General features: G+C 40.2%; 1 protein-coding gene across 2 annotated transcripts in view; it reads right to left on the reverse strand.

Annotated features, from left to right (window-relative positions):
• DEPTOR (DEP domain containing MTOR interacting protein) overlaps positions 1 to 12,772 on the reverse strand; it is a 209,123-nt gene extending 196,351 nt beyond the window's left edge. For both annotated transcript variants that reach the window (XM_082601043.1, XM_082601042.1), the window contains exon 1: positions 12,554 to 12,772. In XM_082601043.1, the coding sequence (XP_082457169.1) occupies positions 12,554 to 12,675 (122 nt within the window). In that variant the 5' untranslated portion in view covers positions 12,676 to 12,772. The remainder of the gene's footprint in view (positions 1 to 12,553) is intronic.
• Between the last annotated feature and the right edge of the window lie 6,885 nt (positions 12,773 to 19,657).

Raw genomic sequence — 19,657 nt, forward strand, 5'->3', positions numbered from 1 at the left:
CCTGTACAATTTTTTTCCCACTGGTTTCTCATCATTGAGCCCAAATTATCATTTGTGGAGGACACTGGGCTTATCTCTGCAACACCCAATGAACCCTTCACCAGAGTATAGCAGCTATGATCCTACCTGTGCCTCTAAGGAGGAGGCGGGGGGCTGCTGCTTGACTTAAGGCAGTCAGGGTAATACCAGCCTTTTTGCCACAATATTGCAGATGGGTAAGCCTAGGACAACCAGCGAAGGACTCTGCTCTGCTTTAGTATCTTGTGAGTCTGTAAGTCAAGATGATCCAAAAACATGAAAGCTCAAGACTGCTGTAGATGGCTGATGGCAGCCAGTCCTCTCTTTTCAGTCTGACTGGTGCTAGTGGCCATCATATGACTGCAAAAGAAGTCTTCATGAAGGCAAAGTTAATGCACAGAGAAAGGTAGAATCAAGAGAAGTTAAGAGAAATAGACCTGGAATCCTGATCAAACCTCATGTGAAGTCTACATATCTCTGAAATTTAACATTACATAAGCCAAGAAATCCCCTTTATTGTTTAAACCACTCTACATGTCGCCCTTTATATACTGCCGCCATATATTATTTAAATGCATATGTCTTTTTCCCCCTCTCTACCTGGCTTAGGCTGTGACCTGAAGGCAAGAAGGAAGGGCCTTACTGCTTGCTAGTTTACAGAGTTGTTTCCATAGTTGTCTGCACCTAGTAGGAATTCTGAGAGGCCTGGATTCAAAATTAAGCTCCCATACTTACTACTTATGTGACTGGTCAAACTGCTCATGCCTTAGCTTCTTCCATTTAAAAATAGGGATGACAGAATTATTATCAGAATTCAATAAAATATACATGCAAGCTCACAGAACAGGACCTGACATTTTGTTATTATTATTGTTTAGTAAATGCCTGAACCGTCCAACTGTCCTTCACTTTACAATCCACATATAAAAACACAAACCCTGATCACCCTCCTCTACAATGATTATCATCATCTCTCACTCTTTTGTACCAAATTTCCCTACAAGTTATGAGAAGATCTTTGTACTGTACCAAACTACTGCCCCATGCTTGTTAGAGAAGAGTAACATATTCAGGGCAACCCAGAACCTGAAGACCCGCTTCTGGCCAGGTTTCCCATGATATAAGCTGTTTATCATCTCTCAGACTCATGTCCTAGGTCTCTGGCCTATGTCTTTCTTTTGTCATTGATCCCTCTTGCCCTGCAGGAATTTCTGAGTCACTGATCTCCCCTGTGCTAGATGCATGGCTTCCATTCCTAAGTGTCCTTCTCTGCCATAAATGCATCTTCGACACTCCCCCGTCCTTAGATTTTCAATAATTTCTTTTCCATTTCTCTCAATTTTTATACTTACTGAATTATACTGCATCATTAACATATGAATTTATTAAATTATTTTATTATGTATCCATATTTTAAAACAAATTTATTATGCAAAGATATACGAGGCATGAAATTCATGTAATATACGTTACTTGCCCTTTCCCACCCTGGCATCCTTGTAGATTCCACTCCCCTAAGGTATCCACCCCTTCATGAAATTAATTTTGCTTCAGGACAAATACAAATGGAACAAAGGACTCTTGCCTTAAGCAAGTCCAGAAGTGTTATCTTAAGATTAATAGCCTTTTTATTATTTTGCACTTGGTTTATTTCACGATTTGGAAATCTTAAACCATAAAAGTGAAAATAAAGTTTCTGACCCACAGTAGGCCAAAAGCGTGCTTGAAACTAAGAGATACAAGTGATGACAGAGGGAAGTCTGGAAAATGAAGGTCCTCCTCTTGTCCCCAGCACCTAACCCAGTGTCTGTCATCTAGATGGACTTTGGAAATTATTCATAAAACTAGTGATGAGGCACTGAGAGGACTCCTGCCTGGATATGGCAGGACAGCAGAGCCCTTCATGCTGCTGTTGAAACAGGTTTTGGCTTCAAAAAGTAAAATCCAGGGGCTTCCCTGGTGGTGCAGTGGTTGAGAGTCCACCTGCCGATGCAGGGGACACGGGTTCGTGCCCCAGTCTGGGAAGATCCCACATGCCGTGGAGCAGCTGGGCCCGTGAGCCATGGCCGCTGAGCCTGCGCGTCCGGAGCCTGTGCTCCACAATGGGAGCGGCCACAACAGTGAGAGGCCCGCGTAGCGCAAAAAAAAAAAAAAAAAAAAAAAGGTAAAATCCAACCTTTCCTTCAGCTTTGCAACACTTCTGCTGAGTCCTGGAAAGGAAAGGGAGGTAAGGACTCCATAGATGACAATTCTATAGCAGAGTATCATAATTCTAAGGATACAGTATTATTTCAGAAGAAATATAATTATGTATGCACATGGTATCAGTTGGTTATTCATATCTCCTGGATTTCCAGTTACGGGAGTGAATACATTGTTTGAGTCGATTTTCTGTTTCTTGCAGCCAAAACATTCCAAGATATCCAGATAGGGGTTTGGGTTTCACAGATATATGTCTTAGTCAGTACTCATCAAATGGTGCATTTCATTATACATAAGTTTTATCTCTTAAAAAAAAAAGAACCTTGTAGCAACATGAATGGTCCTAGAGAATATCATAGTACGTGAGGTCAGTCAGACAGAGAAAGACAAATAACGTATGATATCACTTATACATAGAATCTAAAAAAATGATACAAACAAACTTACTTACAAAACAGAAATAGACTCAGACATAGAAAAAAACATGGTTACCAAAGGGGAAGGGGGGGAAGACCGATAAATTAGGAATTTGGAATTAACAGATACACACTACTATATATAAAATAGATAGTTAAGGACCTACTGTATAGCACAGAGAACTATAATCAGTATCTTGTATCACGTGCTAAAGCAAGCACGGTGGAATGTTAATTGTGGAATCCAAGCGGTGGAGAAAAGGGCATTCACTGTAGAATTCTTTACACTTTTCTGTATGTTTGAAATCTTTCGTAATAAAATGTTGGAGGAAAAAGCTCTAGTTCACTCTTGTTCCTTATATTTGAATGTCCTTAAATACTCTGTGATAACTTTTGGCCCTTGTAAGTATGGTAGTAGGATAAGTGTACTTTATCATGGCAACTAAGGTCTATTCATCCTCTCTCATGAGGACAGGTTATACCCACTGTTAGGTTTGACTATCAGAGTCTACAAAACAGTCATTAATAAAGTAAATTCTTTTTTCCCCAATATTTATTTATTAATAAACACTTATAACATTAACTGCCTGGCATAGTTCTAAGTGCTATACAAATATCAACATATCATTCTAAGACCAATTTACTGAAGTCTCTTTTCATCACCACTTTACAGACTAAGAAACTAAGACACAGATTCATGAAATAACTAACCCAAGGTCATCCAGCTGGTAAATAACAGAATCAGGGTTTAAGCCGAGGCATTCTGATTCCAGTCTAGACACTCTTCAGGCCTGTACTTTCAATCCAATATAATCAACATGTGATCCTTTTCAGCAACTTCATCTGTGATCTCTGGTTATTTCAAGAAAACCTTAGAAACCACAAATAAGTCATGCTATTTGGTACAGACCAGTAATGAGCAAATTTTTAAAAATGTATTAATAGTTATCTTTTTATCACTTCATCTGTTGTATCTGTGTTGTGTATGTGTGTACTTCATTTATTGTTTTACTCTTTAATAAACTTATTTTAGAACAGCTTCGGATTTAGAGAAAAATCGTAACCCTTCTACAATCCAAAAGTTCACGCTTTACTGGACTCAGTATATGTGCCTGAAAATAGTGTGCAAACCATATAAAAAGAATTGCATCTTTTTTTTTTTTTTTTTTTTCTGTACGTGGGCCTCTCACTGTTGTGGCCTCTCCCGTTGCAGAGCACAGGCTCTGGACGTGCAGGCTCAGCGACCATGGCTCACGGTCCCAACAGCTCCACGGCATGTGGGATCTTCCCGGACCGGGGCACGAACCCATGTCCCCCGCATCGGCAGGCGGACTCTCAACCACTGCGCCACCAGGGAAGCCCAAGAATTGCATTTTAAACAGAAAACTAACCCAGGATCCTCAACAGAAAATGTGCTAAATCCTTTTTTAAGATGGAAAAAAACAATCCTTTCTTAACACATCCTTTTTGTAAATTTGCACATTTATACACTGGTTGTTCTTAAACCAGTACCTCGTTATATATCTCTACACTAACCGCCTCCCAATCACCCTTGTTTTTTTTTTGTTTGTTTGTTTGTTTGTTTTGTGGACACACCACTCACAGTGTATTCCTCCAGAATTTTATAACTTGTTAGAAAATGGCCAACTTCACACATAATAAAAGCACAGGGACTAAGCTAACTGTAATGAAAGCAGGATAGCATGAAATGAGGCTTCCTCTCTTAACGAGAGAATGTTCACTCTGATCTTATTTGTTTCTCACACTTTAAGTCATGATCAGAGAAGCCACTGAGCACTCTGTACCAGGACTGGTCCTTCTGAAGCCTACCTGATCTGCCACAAAGCACAAGGTTCGGTTCTCTGGGGCTGTAACAGTTTCACCACCCAAAGGAGAGCCTCACAGAGCTGGATGATCAAAATAAGGCCAGGACCTCAGTGGGTGCTGAGCCACAGTTTACTTCAATGAAAGGAACCTCTGGGTAAATATCAGAATCAGAAGTCTGTAGGTACAAGTGTTGCAGGGAGACAGTGTCATCAGGATTAAAACAAATAACAAACACATACCACCACCAACAAGAAAATCACCAGAAGCAGCTAAAGGTTCCAAGTGGAAAGATTTGAGCCTTTCTCTGATGACACTAGCTGCTATCTACCTCCTCTGCAGCTGCCATGAGCTTCCCCCAGCTGGAGGCTCTGGCATTTGTCCCCTCTTGCCACACCCTAGCAACAGCTGTTATCAGAAAACTGCACAGACGAAAGGATATCTTGTCCCCCACTCCCAGGTGTGTTTTCTTTCTCCATCTTGCCTCTCCTACTCAACCTTAAAAATATTTGAAAAGCTACAGAAAGGTGACTCTTTGTGCAGATGAGAGTATATTCCTGTTCTCTCTGAACTCTTCCAGTTTGGGGCCATCCCAGCCCTGATGAAAATAGTTCCTGTTGCCCCTGCTGGTACTGCCACGGGAACAGCTGTTTACAAGCAGGCTGTCTGATCCGCTAAGCTCTCTCCCCGTACTCCGTCTCCACTGGTGTTCCCCCAGCATCTAATAATCCATAAAAACAGTCACTGACATAAGCTTCCAAATTTGGTTAAAGCTGATAATACAGGGACAAGGATCCCAGATCTGGGACCCATCTCTCCTTGGTAGATAATGAGGAAGAGAGAAAAGTGTGATGACTTACTAGGTAGAAAGAGGGTTGATGATTGTTTCCTTTGTCTCTTCCTAATCACTAAACTCATAGACACCAACAATTTAAGAGCTGCCACCTAATAAAGGGACGTGAGTTCCTGATCCAAATAAATACTAGAAATTCTAGGACAGGAGAACAATCATCCATCACCTCTCATTCTCTTCATTTGAGGTGTGTTTATTTAATAACTTATTTTCAGGTTTATTGATTCCAAAGTCGACAGAAGCCAGAACCTAAATATCAGCATTGGCCTTTAGAAAAGTAATCACAAACATATTACTCAGAAACAATTAACACTGCACTCACTTCAAAAACAGGTTTACGTAAGAATAAGTGCATGAAGGTGTAAAATAATTCCACAATCATGTATTGAGCACTTACTAAGTGTCTTCCATTTGCATGAGGGTTTTGGCAAGTGACAAAGTACTTTCCCAGTCTCTCTCTCCACGGGAGAAAGGAGTCTTTACTGAGCTTGCTATGTGCCAGGACTGTGCCTGCTGCCCCCACATCCAATGTGTGAAGCAGAAAAGATGTTCATAGGAACAGGGTCTGTATATGAGAAAAGCCTCTGGTGTAAAGGCAGCTCATCACTCTACACGAGGCTTGTCTGCACTGACTCCAAATACAGTCATTTGCCATTTCCTAAAGTTCTCCCTTTTTCATCTGAACAGGTGGTAATTTCCCAAGGCCAGGATATCCTCTCTGCTTATTAGAAGAATAAAAGCATATTCTTCCTGCTTGGATCCCTACATTTCAGTAGCAGCATCTGGGCAGTAGCTTTCCCTCTATTCCCTTTGGTTACAATGTCTAGTAGAGCTAGGCTTCCATAGTAACGGACACCAGTAGGGGCTGCCCCCTAAGACATTCTCTAAGCCAATTTTGAAGTTCCTTAAGTTCAAAGTGCAATAAAACAAACTACAGTTGACCCTTGAACAACTGGGATTTGAACTGCTCAGGTCCACTTATACTTGGATTTTTTCAATATAAATACTACAGTACTACATATTTCATGTTTGGTTGGATCTGTGGATGGGGAACCAGGGATACAGAGAACGTCTGACTATAAGGTCATACTCGGATCTTCAACTGTGCAGAGGGTGGGTGTCGTAACCCGCGCATTGTTCAGGGGTCAGCTGTATTTCTCCTTGTTCTGTTCTGTATCTCTAAATTCCATATCTCATATTTACTTTATTGTAGATTGGCCTTTGGTTCCAGAAGCTGATTTTTACCTTCTATCTGCATACTGCATTAACATTGGCAAAGCAAATTCAGAAAAGCAACTCAATACTGATTTAACATGTGTTTATGAAAAAGGCAACAGCAAGGCTGTAAGAGTCTGGAAAGGCAGTCTGGTGTAGCAAAAAGGTAATACATCAAACAATTTGAAAGAACTGCAATTTCCTACAACTTACCTAAAACTCATTGCCTCGTAAATTGCTTTTACGGACCCAGCTTTAATGACTGGATAAGACTGTTGTAATTAGCATATTTAGTCTAGGTAGATGAGCATAACCGAAAAGCTTGAGGTGTTTTCTCTCTTAATTAAGCATCCCTCATTACATTCTTAATTCTCCCCCTTACCCCACTCCCATCCTCACAGCTGGCAAAACAGTGAACTGTAATTTATCTTCCCATTAAAATGATTACAAATTCAGAATGAGTTCAAATTAAGTTTTCAAAACCATATGGCAAGGGAGACCCACTTTAAAAGTTCTATCTTGTCAAAACATAAACACTTCTAGAAATTAATTAGCTTTTTCCCGACAGAAGGGAAAAATCATTTGTCTACTTGCTTGTTTGCAAAAGTTCTCATACCAGAATATCATAGTCTTATGATTCTGTTGTACATTGGTCTTACCCTGACACTTCTTTTTTTTTTTTTTTTTTTTCTTTTGCGGTACGCGGGCCTCTCACTGTTGTGGCCTCTCCCGTTACGGAGCACAGGCTCCGGATGCACAGGCTCCGGATGCGCAGGCTCAGCGGCCATGGCTCACGGGCCCAGTCGCTCCGCGGCATGTGGGATCTTCCCGGTCCGGGGCACGAACCCGTGTCCCCTGCATCGGCAGGCGGACTCTCAACCACTGCGCCACCAGGGAAGCCCACCCTGACACTTCTTAACCCTCTAAATTGTAATCTAGCATTTTGCTTAAGAGCAAGAACTCTCAGCTCTAGCGCTTTCTGGCTGAAAACTCTATGGCCAGTTAGCTTACATACTTCATTCCTCAGTTTTCCCATCTGTAAAATGAGGCTAACAAGTATATCTTCTACACAGAGTAGCTTATAAAGCTTAAAGGCATATATATGCTTTTGATAATATATATTAATATATATATATTTCTAATAGTATATATAAGCACTTGGAAGAGTCTTTGGCAGGTAATATATGCCATATAAGTATTATTGTTATTATTATCATGCCTACCATTACCACAGAGAGAATAGTGATATTCATTGGCCTTCTTTATTTAAATGCTCTATTACAAACCACTTTCTTGCTAAGTATCTCTGGGATTAATCTATAGAAGAAACATAAGGTGGATTTTGGATGCTGTAATTAGAATGTCAGTTATGATTGCATGACAAATTTCAAGATAAAAGATTTATACATAAAACATAAAAATAATGATTTAAAAAGTCATCGTATGAAACCTCACTAATATGAATGATTTTTATATGGTTAATTATCTTCAAATCAGGAATGTTCTGAGACAATTTTCTGGACTATTTATGGTATATTTTCTCTGTGCTGTATCAAGAATAATACCATAAAAAGATATATGTAAAATATCAGTCCCATCTGGTGTGGCAGTAATGTGTTATCAAGTTAATGATAAATATCATCGCATTCTTTGGCCAATCCAAAAAGAAAACATAAAGTTTATTTTTAAAGTTTTAATATTTTGTCTTTCATCACTCTAATGTGTCATCCAAATGCATTTTTGTAGTAGTTTTATTGATATAATTCACACACCACATAATTCACCCATTTACTGTCTATAATTCAATGGTTTTTCAGCATATCCACAGAGTTATGATATCATCACCACAATCAAGTTTAGAACATTTTCATCATCCCCAAAAGAAACTCTACACCCATCAGCAATCACCCTCCATTCCCCCTCCCCGCTGCCACTGGCAATCACTTTCTGTCTCCACAGATTTGCCTATTCTGGACATTTCATATAAATGGAATCATATTGGGTTGGCCAAAAAGTTGTTCGGGTTTTTCCGTAACATGGAGAGCCCGAATGAACTTTTTGGCCAACCTCCTAATACGTATCTTTTTGTGTCTGTCTTCTTTCACTTAGTATCATGTTTTCAAGGTGCATCCATGTTGTAGCATATATCAGTACTTTATTCCTTTTTATTGCTGAATAATACTCCCTTGTATGAAAAGACCACACATTATTTACCCATTCATCAGTTGGTGGGCATTTGAGCTGTTCCTGGTTTTGGCTATTACATAAAATGCTGCTGTGAAAATTTGTGTACAAATTTTTATGTAGACATATGTTTTTGTTTCTCTTGAATACATACTTAGGAGTAAAATCGCTGGGTCACATGGTAATTCTATGTTTAGTCTTTGAGGAAATACCAGAATGATTTCCAAAGTGGCTGCATCATTTTACCTTTCCACCAGCAGTGTGTAAGGGTTCCAATTTCCCCGCATCCTTGCCAACAGTTCTCATTATCTGTCTTTTTGATTATAGCCATCCTGGGGATGTGAAGTGGTATCCAAATGCAGTTTTAAGATACAAAAATACTCAGATACATTGAGCAAGGAAGTAAAATCTTTTACGACAAGGGAAAGCACAAAGAGATTAGGAAAAGGATCCTGCAGTCAGGCTGGAGAAGAAAGCAGGAGATGTTTTTAAATGTTACTCAATTTCATATCCTTATGCAACCAGCTGCCCTTACCAAAGTGTCAGGATTACGGAGCCAACCCCCAATTTCACATCTGGAGCTTATAATAATCATAGCAACAACTACTCTTGATTTATTGATTTATTTTACAAAGTTTCTTCCCACGTTATACTCCATTTGCTCCAACACCACAGATCTTACGTGGGAGGATATTATTATTCCCATTCTGCAGGCATAGTCGCTGAGGCCCAGAGTGGCTAACTGGCTTGCCCAAGCAAAAGTAGTTCAAAATAGTGGGCTTCCCTGGTGGTGCAGTGGTTGAGAGTCCGCCTGCCGATGCAGGGGACATGGGTTCGTGCCCCAGTCTGGGAAGATCCCACATGCCACGGAGTGGCTGGGCCCGTGAGCCATGGCCACTGGGCCTGCGCATCCGGAGCCTGTGCTCCACAACGGGAGAGGCCACAACAGTGAGAGGCCCGCGTACCGCAAAAAAAAAAAAAAAAAAAAAAAAGTAGTTCAAAATAAATACATACATCCATATATACATCCATAAATAAATATTAAATTAATAAAATTCACAGAGCTGGACCTGGAAGCCAAACTTTGTATTTCAAATCCCAATCCTGGTGTCTCCTTTCCTTACCACCTTCATTCACTTCATCTTTGATGACCCAGAAAGCAATGGAAAGGAAAGAGAAGGCAGAGAGAAGCAATTGTCTGTGTGTCTGTGAGTGTGTGAGTGAGTGTGTGTGTATAGCAATTAGAGGCAGTATGCCTGGACATCACAAAGTCCCCACAATCAGCCAGTGAGAAAGCAGTTAGGGATGTGAAAACATGTTGTGACAGTGACAGCCGGGAGGGCTGCATCCCTACTCCTTTATGAGAGGTTCTTCCGGTAACCAAGAAGCTAGGGGCATACATGGCCACTTAAATCCCTAAGTTCTGAATATTACGTTATCTGTATTTACAATAGTATATTTAATTATATACACTAGTTATTCAAATATTCGAGTAATTACTATGTACTCTGTACTCAGCATGGTGCAAGGATGGTAGAGATTTTTAAAAAGCAACGATGACAGTTTCCCAAAGTAAAATTAAGTAACTAACATTTACTAAGCCTTTTACATGTAGCATCTCCTCGTTTAATCCTCACAAAATTCCTGCAAGAGAAGTAAAACGGAGGCACAGAGAAGTTAAGTAAATTGTCCACAAGTCACAGGACTAATAAATGGTGGAGACAGAAATAAGAACCCAGGCAGCCTGTGTTCTTAACCACCAACCAATCCTTTCTGCTAGATCTTGCTCAGCTGGAAGTCATGTGTGGTGACACACAGAGACCAATAACACTCGTTAATTCCAACAACCATTTGTTGAATGCTCTTCAATACATGAAGCCCAGGGGAAAACTCTCACAACAACCCTATGAACTGCTATCTTCGTTGCCTTTCTACAGATGAGGAAACAGGCTCAGAGAAGTGAATTAACTTGTCCAAAGTCACAGAACTATAATAGCTAAGGCTGGCATGGTGCATACTATATCCCAGGCACTGATCTAAGCACTAACTCATCTAATAATCCTCATCACGATACAGAGGTAGGCTCCATTATTACCCATCATTCTTAGTTAAGTAACTTGTCCAAGGTCGCACAGTAGTAAGCAGCAAACCCAGATTCACTCTGGTTTTAAAGTCCTCCTCAAAACAACTTAACAATGTTAACTCTTGGCAACAAAGTGGCTGAGCAGAAATTCAAACCCAGGTCTATGTCACCCGACTGTGAGACAGCCCTCTATCTCCTTACCGACACACTAAGGCTACCCCTCAAACTTGCTGCCGTGCAGTGGGGTGCCTGGGAAGAGGAGAAGTGCTCTGGCGACCTCCCCAACCAAGGAAGGGGTATTTAAGCATCTCGAAGGAGAAAGTGCTTTCTGTACAAACAGAGGCACCCTGCAGTTTATTATTTTAAAGGAAGTGAAACGTACCCAATTGAGGAGCAGATAAATTATTAAAGTGTTTCAAGGTGAATCAGAAAAGCTTTATTTTGATTTTTTTCAGTTAGAAAATCTCTTGATGGAAAAGAAGCTTTTATTCCCTTTAATTCTGACTATACATTAAAAAATCATCAAGGGATAGAAATGCGCAATTTGCCTCTTGTAACTTTAAGCTCAATTAATTTTGACCTCCAAAATTTACTTTCTCAATCTAAGGGCAGCAAGCAGGGTGGTTACCAAACCTTTAGGGGTCGTTGCAAGAGTCTCTCTCCTTCGGGTCCTGAAACACAGCATTTTAGAAACCAAAATGAGCCTGGAGATTCAGGCCAAGAACTAGAAGTAAGAGGCAAGCGCACCGTTCCGATGCGACAGGGGCCGGCATGCAAGTTTTGACTCAACCACTGTAAAGCCAAGAGGTTTTTCCCCCTGGCAAACTGATTAATGACCACAAGACGGGCAGCTGCGGAACCGGTCATACCATAAGGAGAATTCTCAAACATGAATCCAAGAAGGACCAGGATGGGATGGGAATGATAAAGTGGGCGGGAGGGGGGCCCGAATCTGGGGGTAACTGCCTGTCCTGGACGCAGTGACACACATCAAGTCCCAATTCTTGCAGCAGCCGGGGGCCAATGGACCCTGCTGCCCAAAATGTGCGCGCTGGGGGAGCTGGCAGCAGGGCAGCGGGACAAGGTGCCTCCACGCCCCCTTGCGGACCCAAATAATGACTGATGAGTACGTCCCAATTAAGTGATAGGTACAGTGTTTCAGAAATGTTCTCAGTTTAGCCCCCACCACAACCGTTCAAGGAAGTTGCCGTGATCAGCCCCATTTTACAGATGAAAATACTGAGGCTCAGGGGAGTGACGCCAGACTTGCAAGCCAAAAGTAAAACCTTAAGTGAAGGGGATCTGATCTGGCTCCTTTTATCTAGGAGTAAAGGGGCTGGGGTTGGGGCCGGCGGGGGGCCCTTCACCCGCTCCTCTCGTTCTCTGAGCGGAAGAGGAGCTAGCTGTCAGCCGGGAGGCCTGGCAGCTCCCGGGTGCCCGGGCAGAGAGGGCGCGCGCGGTCGGCAGCAACGCGTCTGCGGGGCGCAGGGCTGCAGCAGCTGGGCGAGGGCGCAGCGAGCACCGCGCGCCCACCCGCGTCCGCCTCAGTAGCCCCGCGCCAGTCCGGAGTCCTCAGGGCGCCGGGCTGCAGCAGCTAAGCGGGGGCGCGGCGCGGACGGTCGACGCGTCCGCAGGCGTCCCGGAGCGCCGCGCGAGTCGCTAGCCACGAGCCACGGCGTGCGCGCGCGCGCGCGACTGCCACGGACACTGGCTGGCAGTGCCACCTCAAGCCTCCCCCGGCACTGCCCCTCATCTTACCGTAGCTGCTCTCCGGTGACCAGGACCTCAGCCATGCGCTCCAGCTCCCTTTGCTGCGCCCCGCCACTCCCGCTGGTGCTGCTGTCGCTGCCACCGCTGCCAGCACTGTTGCCCTCCTCCATGGTCGGGGCTGCGCCGCTACCTCTGTCTTCGCCGTCCGCCGCGGGTTCGGGTATTAAATCCGCCTGCCCTCACCGAGGCCTCCACCGCCATCTTTGTTAGGGGCCGTCCCGTAGTTCAGACGCGATTGGCTGGAGAGGGAATCCCTTGTGGGTAGGCTGAAGCGCTCGGCGAGTCCGCCCCAGTAACTCCAGCTTGGGGGCGTGGCTGGAACCCCGCGTGGTCGGGGGCGGGGCCGAGAGAGGAAAATATCAACATCTGGGCGGGGGGCGGTTCTGAGCTAATTGTGCTGTTTGAGGTCGAGTTCGTTGTGGACGTTTTCCTTTACCCACAAAGCTCATGCTGTGGGATCCTGGGGACGGGCGGGGAGGTTACTAGACAAGTGTGGAGGCATTTTTATTATACTGTCCGTGTCCCAAATTGCCAGAGAGTGAAAATAATAATTTAGCTAAATAGTGAACAATGAAGTCTGTACATGTCATTGCAGGGCTTTAAGAAATTAAAGCAACCTCCTCACCAAAGACAGCTTACTTACCTTTCGGTGTAGTCAATAAAGAACGCTGGCCTGGGAATCAGACAGACCTGGGATCCAGCTCCACACCTATAATTTTGTAACTAAATGTGCTTAATCCCCAGTTTCTTCCTTCACAAAATAAAAATAATTGTGGCTATCATCTGTTGACAATCTGCTGCATTAAAGATGCTTCAGGTAGTTGTTACTGTCTTTAACTGCAACAAATTATAAAATTAGTATTGTCCTCGTTTTACTCAGGAAGCAGTTCCGGAGAGATGGGGTAACTTGATCCAAATTCTGCATAAAGTAGGAAAATCGTTTAACAGAAGTAGAGGTCCCAGAGATAACGAGATTAACTGGCTGTTGCTCATGTTTTAATTCTGTAATCATTACATAGACTATCAAAAGTTTGCATGGGCTTCAAGCTCAAAAATGAAGTTTCTATCCTGATTCTGTCATTTACCAACTTTGCAAACTTATGCTAGTTACTTAACTTTTCTGGGCCTCAATTTCCTATCGATAAAACAGGAAGAATTCCTACTTTATATGGATGTTGTGTGGCTTAAATGAAATAACATTACGTAAAATTTCCAAGTACATGCTATGTATTCAATACATGCTCTCTTTAATATCATTACTGCTTTTAATACGAAGAAGAAGAGAAAGGAAAAAAAGAAGAAATTCTTGCCAGATACTTTCCATTATGAGTTTTTGATGCTAGACAAAACACTTTTCCTCAAGTTAACTCTAAAGAATTTTTTATTATTAATAGGCCTTCAGAATGAAGAAAAGAGAAGTGCAGACCTAGCCCCACTAAATCTCTCTTTGATTTAATGGTTTTAAGCTTTTCGAAAGTGCAAAATGAAAAAAAAATTACCTATTCCTAATTATCCATTGTTCAAGCAACATTTAGTTTTATCCAAAAGCTCTATCTACATATTGTAAATTGTATCACTATTATGATTGTCTTCTGGTTTTTCTCCCTTTAAATCTAGTCATGTGTGGTTTGAATTCAGACAGATTCCTTTACCTGAAAAATAAAAATGAAAAATGTTTTTTTTGTAAAATCCTTTCTTGTTTAATAGTTTCTGATAAAAAGTTCAAGATCAAAAACGTTTATCATACAAGTTTATGATTAAAAAAACTATTAAAAAAAGCACCTTAACATACGGGGAAAAAAATCAAGTCAGTAACATACCTGATACCAGTACTCCAGTGAGAGATAGTGCAGAATTTATTTTTCATGCTTGATGAGAAGGTTTTGTGAGTGTGTGTGTGTGTGTGTATGTGTGTGTATAGATGTGAACAGGAAATGGGGAATTGGCATGCTATTATAGTTTTAACCTTTCTTTTGACATATGAGACACACCATGTTCCATTGGGTTAGAAGACAGACCCTTTTTCCTAACTTAGGGAAACGTTAGTGAACTGACTCTTAAGGACATGTGAGCATAAATGCCAAGACTCTGAGCTCTGGAGCAACTGGTCCCAGAATAAAGTGTGATCTATAGGTATTGCTAGATGAGAGAAGGGTGCTGAAATGGCAATTAATCCAAGATCTTCAAAGGGCTAAAAATTCCAGCAGATCTTGGTTTGACTCCTGGCTCCATTAGAGAAAGTTCATTATATTTTCTATGTTTTTTCCCTTCTTTGTAAAGTCGGGATCATACCACCAATCCCATTGGGTTGTTGGGAGGATTAAATAAAATTGAATAAGCCCACTTGCCATAGGTAGAAACTATTAAATGTGAGGCTTCTCCTCCAGCGCACCCTACTCACCTGCTTCATGCCTTCTGGCTGTTTTGGTGTTCTGGAGCCAGTGCTTCTCAAACTTCTAGTAGATAAGGATCAAATGTGTGTGCATGTGTGCTTGCACAGGCATGTGCGTATGTATGTTTTCAATCCACTGAAGACTGACACTATGGTAAAATACAGTAAAAAAGAAATTAAAAAAACATACAAAGCACAAGCCCCAATTTTTTATTGTGTGGTCAACAGATAGAAAATTGTCAAATTGCTATAAACATTTATAAATGATTTCTCTCAATATCTGTATGTCTCAGTGTCTCTCAATACAGGTAATGGTTACCAGCTGGCCGACCACGCTTTGAATAGTTCTGGAAGAAGGTGAGCAGCAATGTGAGAAGATGAACTTGATTAAAACCTGTGAAAGAATACTGTCAAATACGAAGCTTAATAGCATGTTAGCTATCATTACTGTTATTGCCTCTTCGTAGAGGCATATTATTATTATTATAATATTATGTATTATTCCCACCTGATCTTAAAGACAACTCAAACCCCACCTTCTCTGTGCTATCTCCTTGCACTCCCCAAAGTGGTGTGTTGCTCTTGTCTACACATTCTCATAGTATTCGAAGACGTACGTTATTCTTAACCATTAATGGAAGTCTGGAATCTCCAGCTGCCACAATTTTTATTCTCCTTCTGTGAATGGAAGCAGATTGATGGTTTAGCAACATCCTGTCCAGATATTTCTGTTGATCATTTAAGAAGGGAACTTGTCTTTAAAAATTAAATGTAAAGATAGAGAAAATTAAGTATTCATGTGTTCATTACTTGCACCCATTTTCAATATTTTTGTCACTTTTTGTAGTGATAGAAATAAAACATTACAAATAAATTTGAGGTCCTCCAGTCCCAGCCCTGCTCACTCCCAAGTTCTTAATGCTGTAAAGGTGTCAAAAATACTGAATCTTTGGTATATGCTGCCGCCTAGTGGTCCATTTTGCAATGACACTAAATGATACTGGGTCTCCTGCAGGAAAAGGGCCACGCTCAGGAAGGCTTCGGGGAAATTTGGATGGGGTTGGGGAGGAGGGTGTAGTTTGTCTCCTTATTGGGCGTGTTCCTGGCTTTTAGTGAGCATGGACTAGGGATACTAGGTATTCTCATTTTCTTGAGACAACACCTCACAAAGAAGAAATGAATTTTCCTAAATCCTGAATGTCTTTCCTATGTCCTGTGGGATCTTCAAGGGTAAGAAAAACATGTTTGCAGTGAACTGAGCTTTAACCTAATTTGGTTTTACATAGAAACACAAGATATTTTTAAATTTTTAAAATGTAATCTTGAATTGTCCATGGATGCAATTATTGCGTACATCAAGAAAAATTTGTACTTTGTTCTGTTCAGAACTTTACCAAAAAAGGTTCATCATTGTATAAAATTGCTTCACCCACCATTTGTGTGGTACCATGAGAACAGCACACCTTTTTCAGTGCATTTGTTAGATATTGCATGCCTGTGTGTGTATTTGCATAGGAATATATTAAGTCAAATTGTAAAATACCAAATATAAAAAAGAAGTGATGGCAATATTCAGTTAAATATTGTCTTAATTCTGTTATTCTAAAATTATTCATTAGTTATAAATATCTGATGACCACACTAGGCCTTCTACTAGAGTCATTTGAATATTAAAATACACATTATTTTGTTATATGTGATTTTCCTTTTCTATTTCTTCCCTATATTTCAGCATAAGGGCATCATATTGATTTTCTTTTAAATAATGCACCTAGAAAGCTTATGTTCTCTATGAATTTAATGACAAGAAAATAAAGTGAGCATCACATACTATCTATTATTTTTAAAGGGGACATTGAGTTAGATGGGATTGAGAATTTTTTAATGGAATAATAATGTTATATTTATTGAGCTCTTTCTCTGTGACTGGCCATGCTCAAAGGGTTATACATGTGTTAAACAATTATTCCTCAAAATAACCTTGTGAGTTGGCCACTTTTTTCCTTTCTTTCTCTTTCTTTTTTTTTTGTTTCTTTCTTTTTTGTTGTTGTTGTTGAAGTATTGTTAATTTACAATATTGTGTTAGTTTCTGGTGTACAGCAAAGTGATTCAGTTATACATGTGTATATTCTTTTTCCTATTCTTTTCCATTATAGTTTGTTACAAGATATTGAATATAGCTCCCTGTGCTATACAGTAGGACCTTGTTGTTTATCTATTTTGTGTATAGTATCAATAGTTTGTGTCTGCTAATCCCAAACTCCTAATTTATCCCTCCCCCAATTCCCCTTTGGTAACCATAAATTCTTATTCTCTGTCTGTGATCTGTTTCTGTTTTGTAAACAAATTCATTTGTATCACTTCTGTTTTGTTGGCTGTGCTGTGCAGCTTGTGGGATCTCAGTTCCCCAACAAGGGATCTAACCCAGGCCCTCAGCAGTGAGAGCACAGAGTCCTAACCGCTGGACCACCAGGGAATTCCCTGTAACACCTTTTAGATTCCACGTATAAGTGATATCATATGATATTTGCCTTTCTCTATCTGACTGACTTCACTTAGTACGATAATCTCTAGGTCCATCCATGTTGCTGCAAATGACATTATTTCATTCTTTCTTATGGCTGAGTAGTATTCCATTGTATATATATATATATATATATATATATATATATATATATATATATATATATATATATATATATATATATATATATACACCATGTCTTCTTTATCCATGATTGCTTCCATGCCTTGGCTATTGTAAATAGTGCTGCTATGAACATTCGGGTGCATGTATCTTTTTGAATTAGAGTTTTCTCTGGATATATATTGTAGTTTGTATCTGCTAATCCCAAACTTCTAATTTATCCCTCCCCCCCTTCCCTTTGGGTAATAATAAGCTTGTTTTCTATGTCTATGAGTCTGTTTCTATTTTGTAAATAAGCTCATTTGTAAACTTTTTAAATTGCGGAGTAATATTTCATTGTATATATACACCACATCTTCTTTATTCATTCATCTGTTGATGGACACTTAGGTTGCTTCCAAGTCTAGGCAATTATAAATAATGCTGCTATGAACATTGGGGTGCGTTTATCTTTTTGAATTATGTTTTTCTCCAGATATATGCCGAAGAGTGGGATTGCTGGATCATATGGTAAGTCTATTTTTAGTTTTTTAAGGAACCTCCATATTGATTTCCACAGTGGCTGCACCAATTTACATTCCCACCAACAGTGTAGGAGGGTTCCTTTTTCAAGGATGTATATTTTAATCCCTACGATAATTACTAAAATATTGCAAAGAGAAAGGGCTAAAAGATCAACTGGTAAATTATAATGACATTCTTTTTTAAAAATTCAAGTAATCCACAGGAGGGCAGAAAAGGAAGGAAAGAATAAAAAAAGGTGGAGAAAAAAAAACAAATAAAAAAGTGGCAATTTCACTAGGAAAGACCAGGTGCTAGGCCACAAAACAAGTCTCAATAAAATTAAAATAATTGAAATCATATAGAGTATGTTCTCCATGTATAAGCCATACCATAATGATATTAAGTTAAAAATTAATAAATATCTAGGAAATCACAAATATCTGGAAGTACAGTCTACTCCTAAACAATTCATGGGTCAAAGAAGTAATCACAAAGAAAATCAGAAAATATTTCACACTGTGTGATAATGAAAGATAACTTTTCAAAATTTGTGTGATACAGCTAAAGCAGGGCTTTGATAAAAATGTATAAACACATTTTAAGTGTTTATATTAGGAGAAAAGAAAGATCTAAAATCAATGATAAGAACCTAGAAAAAGAAGAGTAAAGCAAACCCCACGTAAACAGAAGTTAATATCTCATAAATATTCCTCCTCTTTTTTCCAGTGGGCATAAGGAAACTTTTGGGGGTACTGAGAACGTTCTGCATTTTGATTGTGGTGGTGGTGTCACCAGTGTATAAGTTTGTTAAATCCTTAAATTTTACGATTTAAATGCATGCAATTTATTTTACTTAAATCGTACCTCAATAAAGTTGATTTAAAAACAAAGGAGTCCTGGGGCAGCAGTGCCTCCTGTAAATTTAGGGAACAGCAGGGGCACCTGGGTGAGGGGGTGGGGAGGGGATGAGGATTGTATAAGGTCTTATGGGCCTTGATAAGGACTTTGAGGCTGTGGACACAGAAAAATTAAGATCAATAAGACAAGGAGCATTGCTCACCACCCAGCTCTATAAGGGTAAAGTCATAACCCACTGCCATTGACCACTGCCAGCGCACCCTGAAAGGAATTCAGGATGAAAAACAAGATGAGGCGTTCTATGCTTTGGATGAGGAGGCCCTTAGATAGATGCATATCTCAGTAAGAATTTCACTGATGCTAGATTATTGCATCTTCCCATACACAGAAAAGCAGTAAAATCATTAACTTGAGATATCTATTCTTTGTCATCAGCAGTCATCTTTTACCAAGATGTATGGTTGACTGCACATATTTCCTAGCCAAAAATCATGTATAAACTGGTTTTTCCCCTACCTCTTCAGAGTTGCGTGGTTGTCTCCCAGGCTCTAGTCCTCATTAAGATCCTGAATAAAACTGAAATTCACAACTCTTTCATTGTGTATTTTTCTTTAAGTTGTCAGAATTTATTCTGAAAGTGATCAGGATCCTTTGGTGGATTTTGAACAGAGGAATGCTGTGATCTGACTTA

This window comes from Mesoplodon mirus (assembly GCF_964341445.2).
Source record: "Mesoplodon mirus genome assembly, chromosome: 16".
NCBI lineage: Eukaryota > Metazoa > Chordata > Mammalia > Artiodactyla > Ziphiidae > Mesoplodon > Mesoplodon mirus.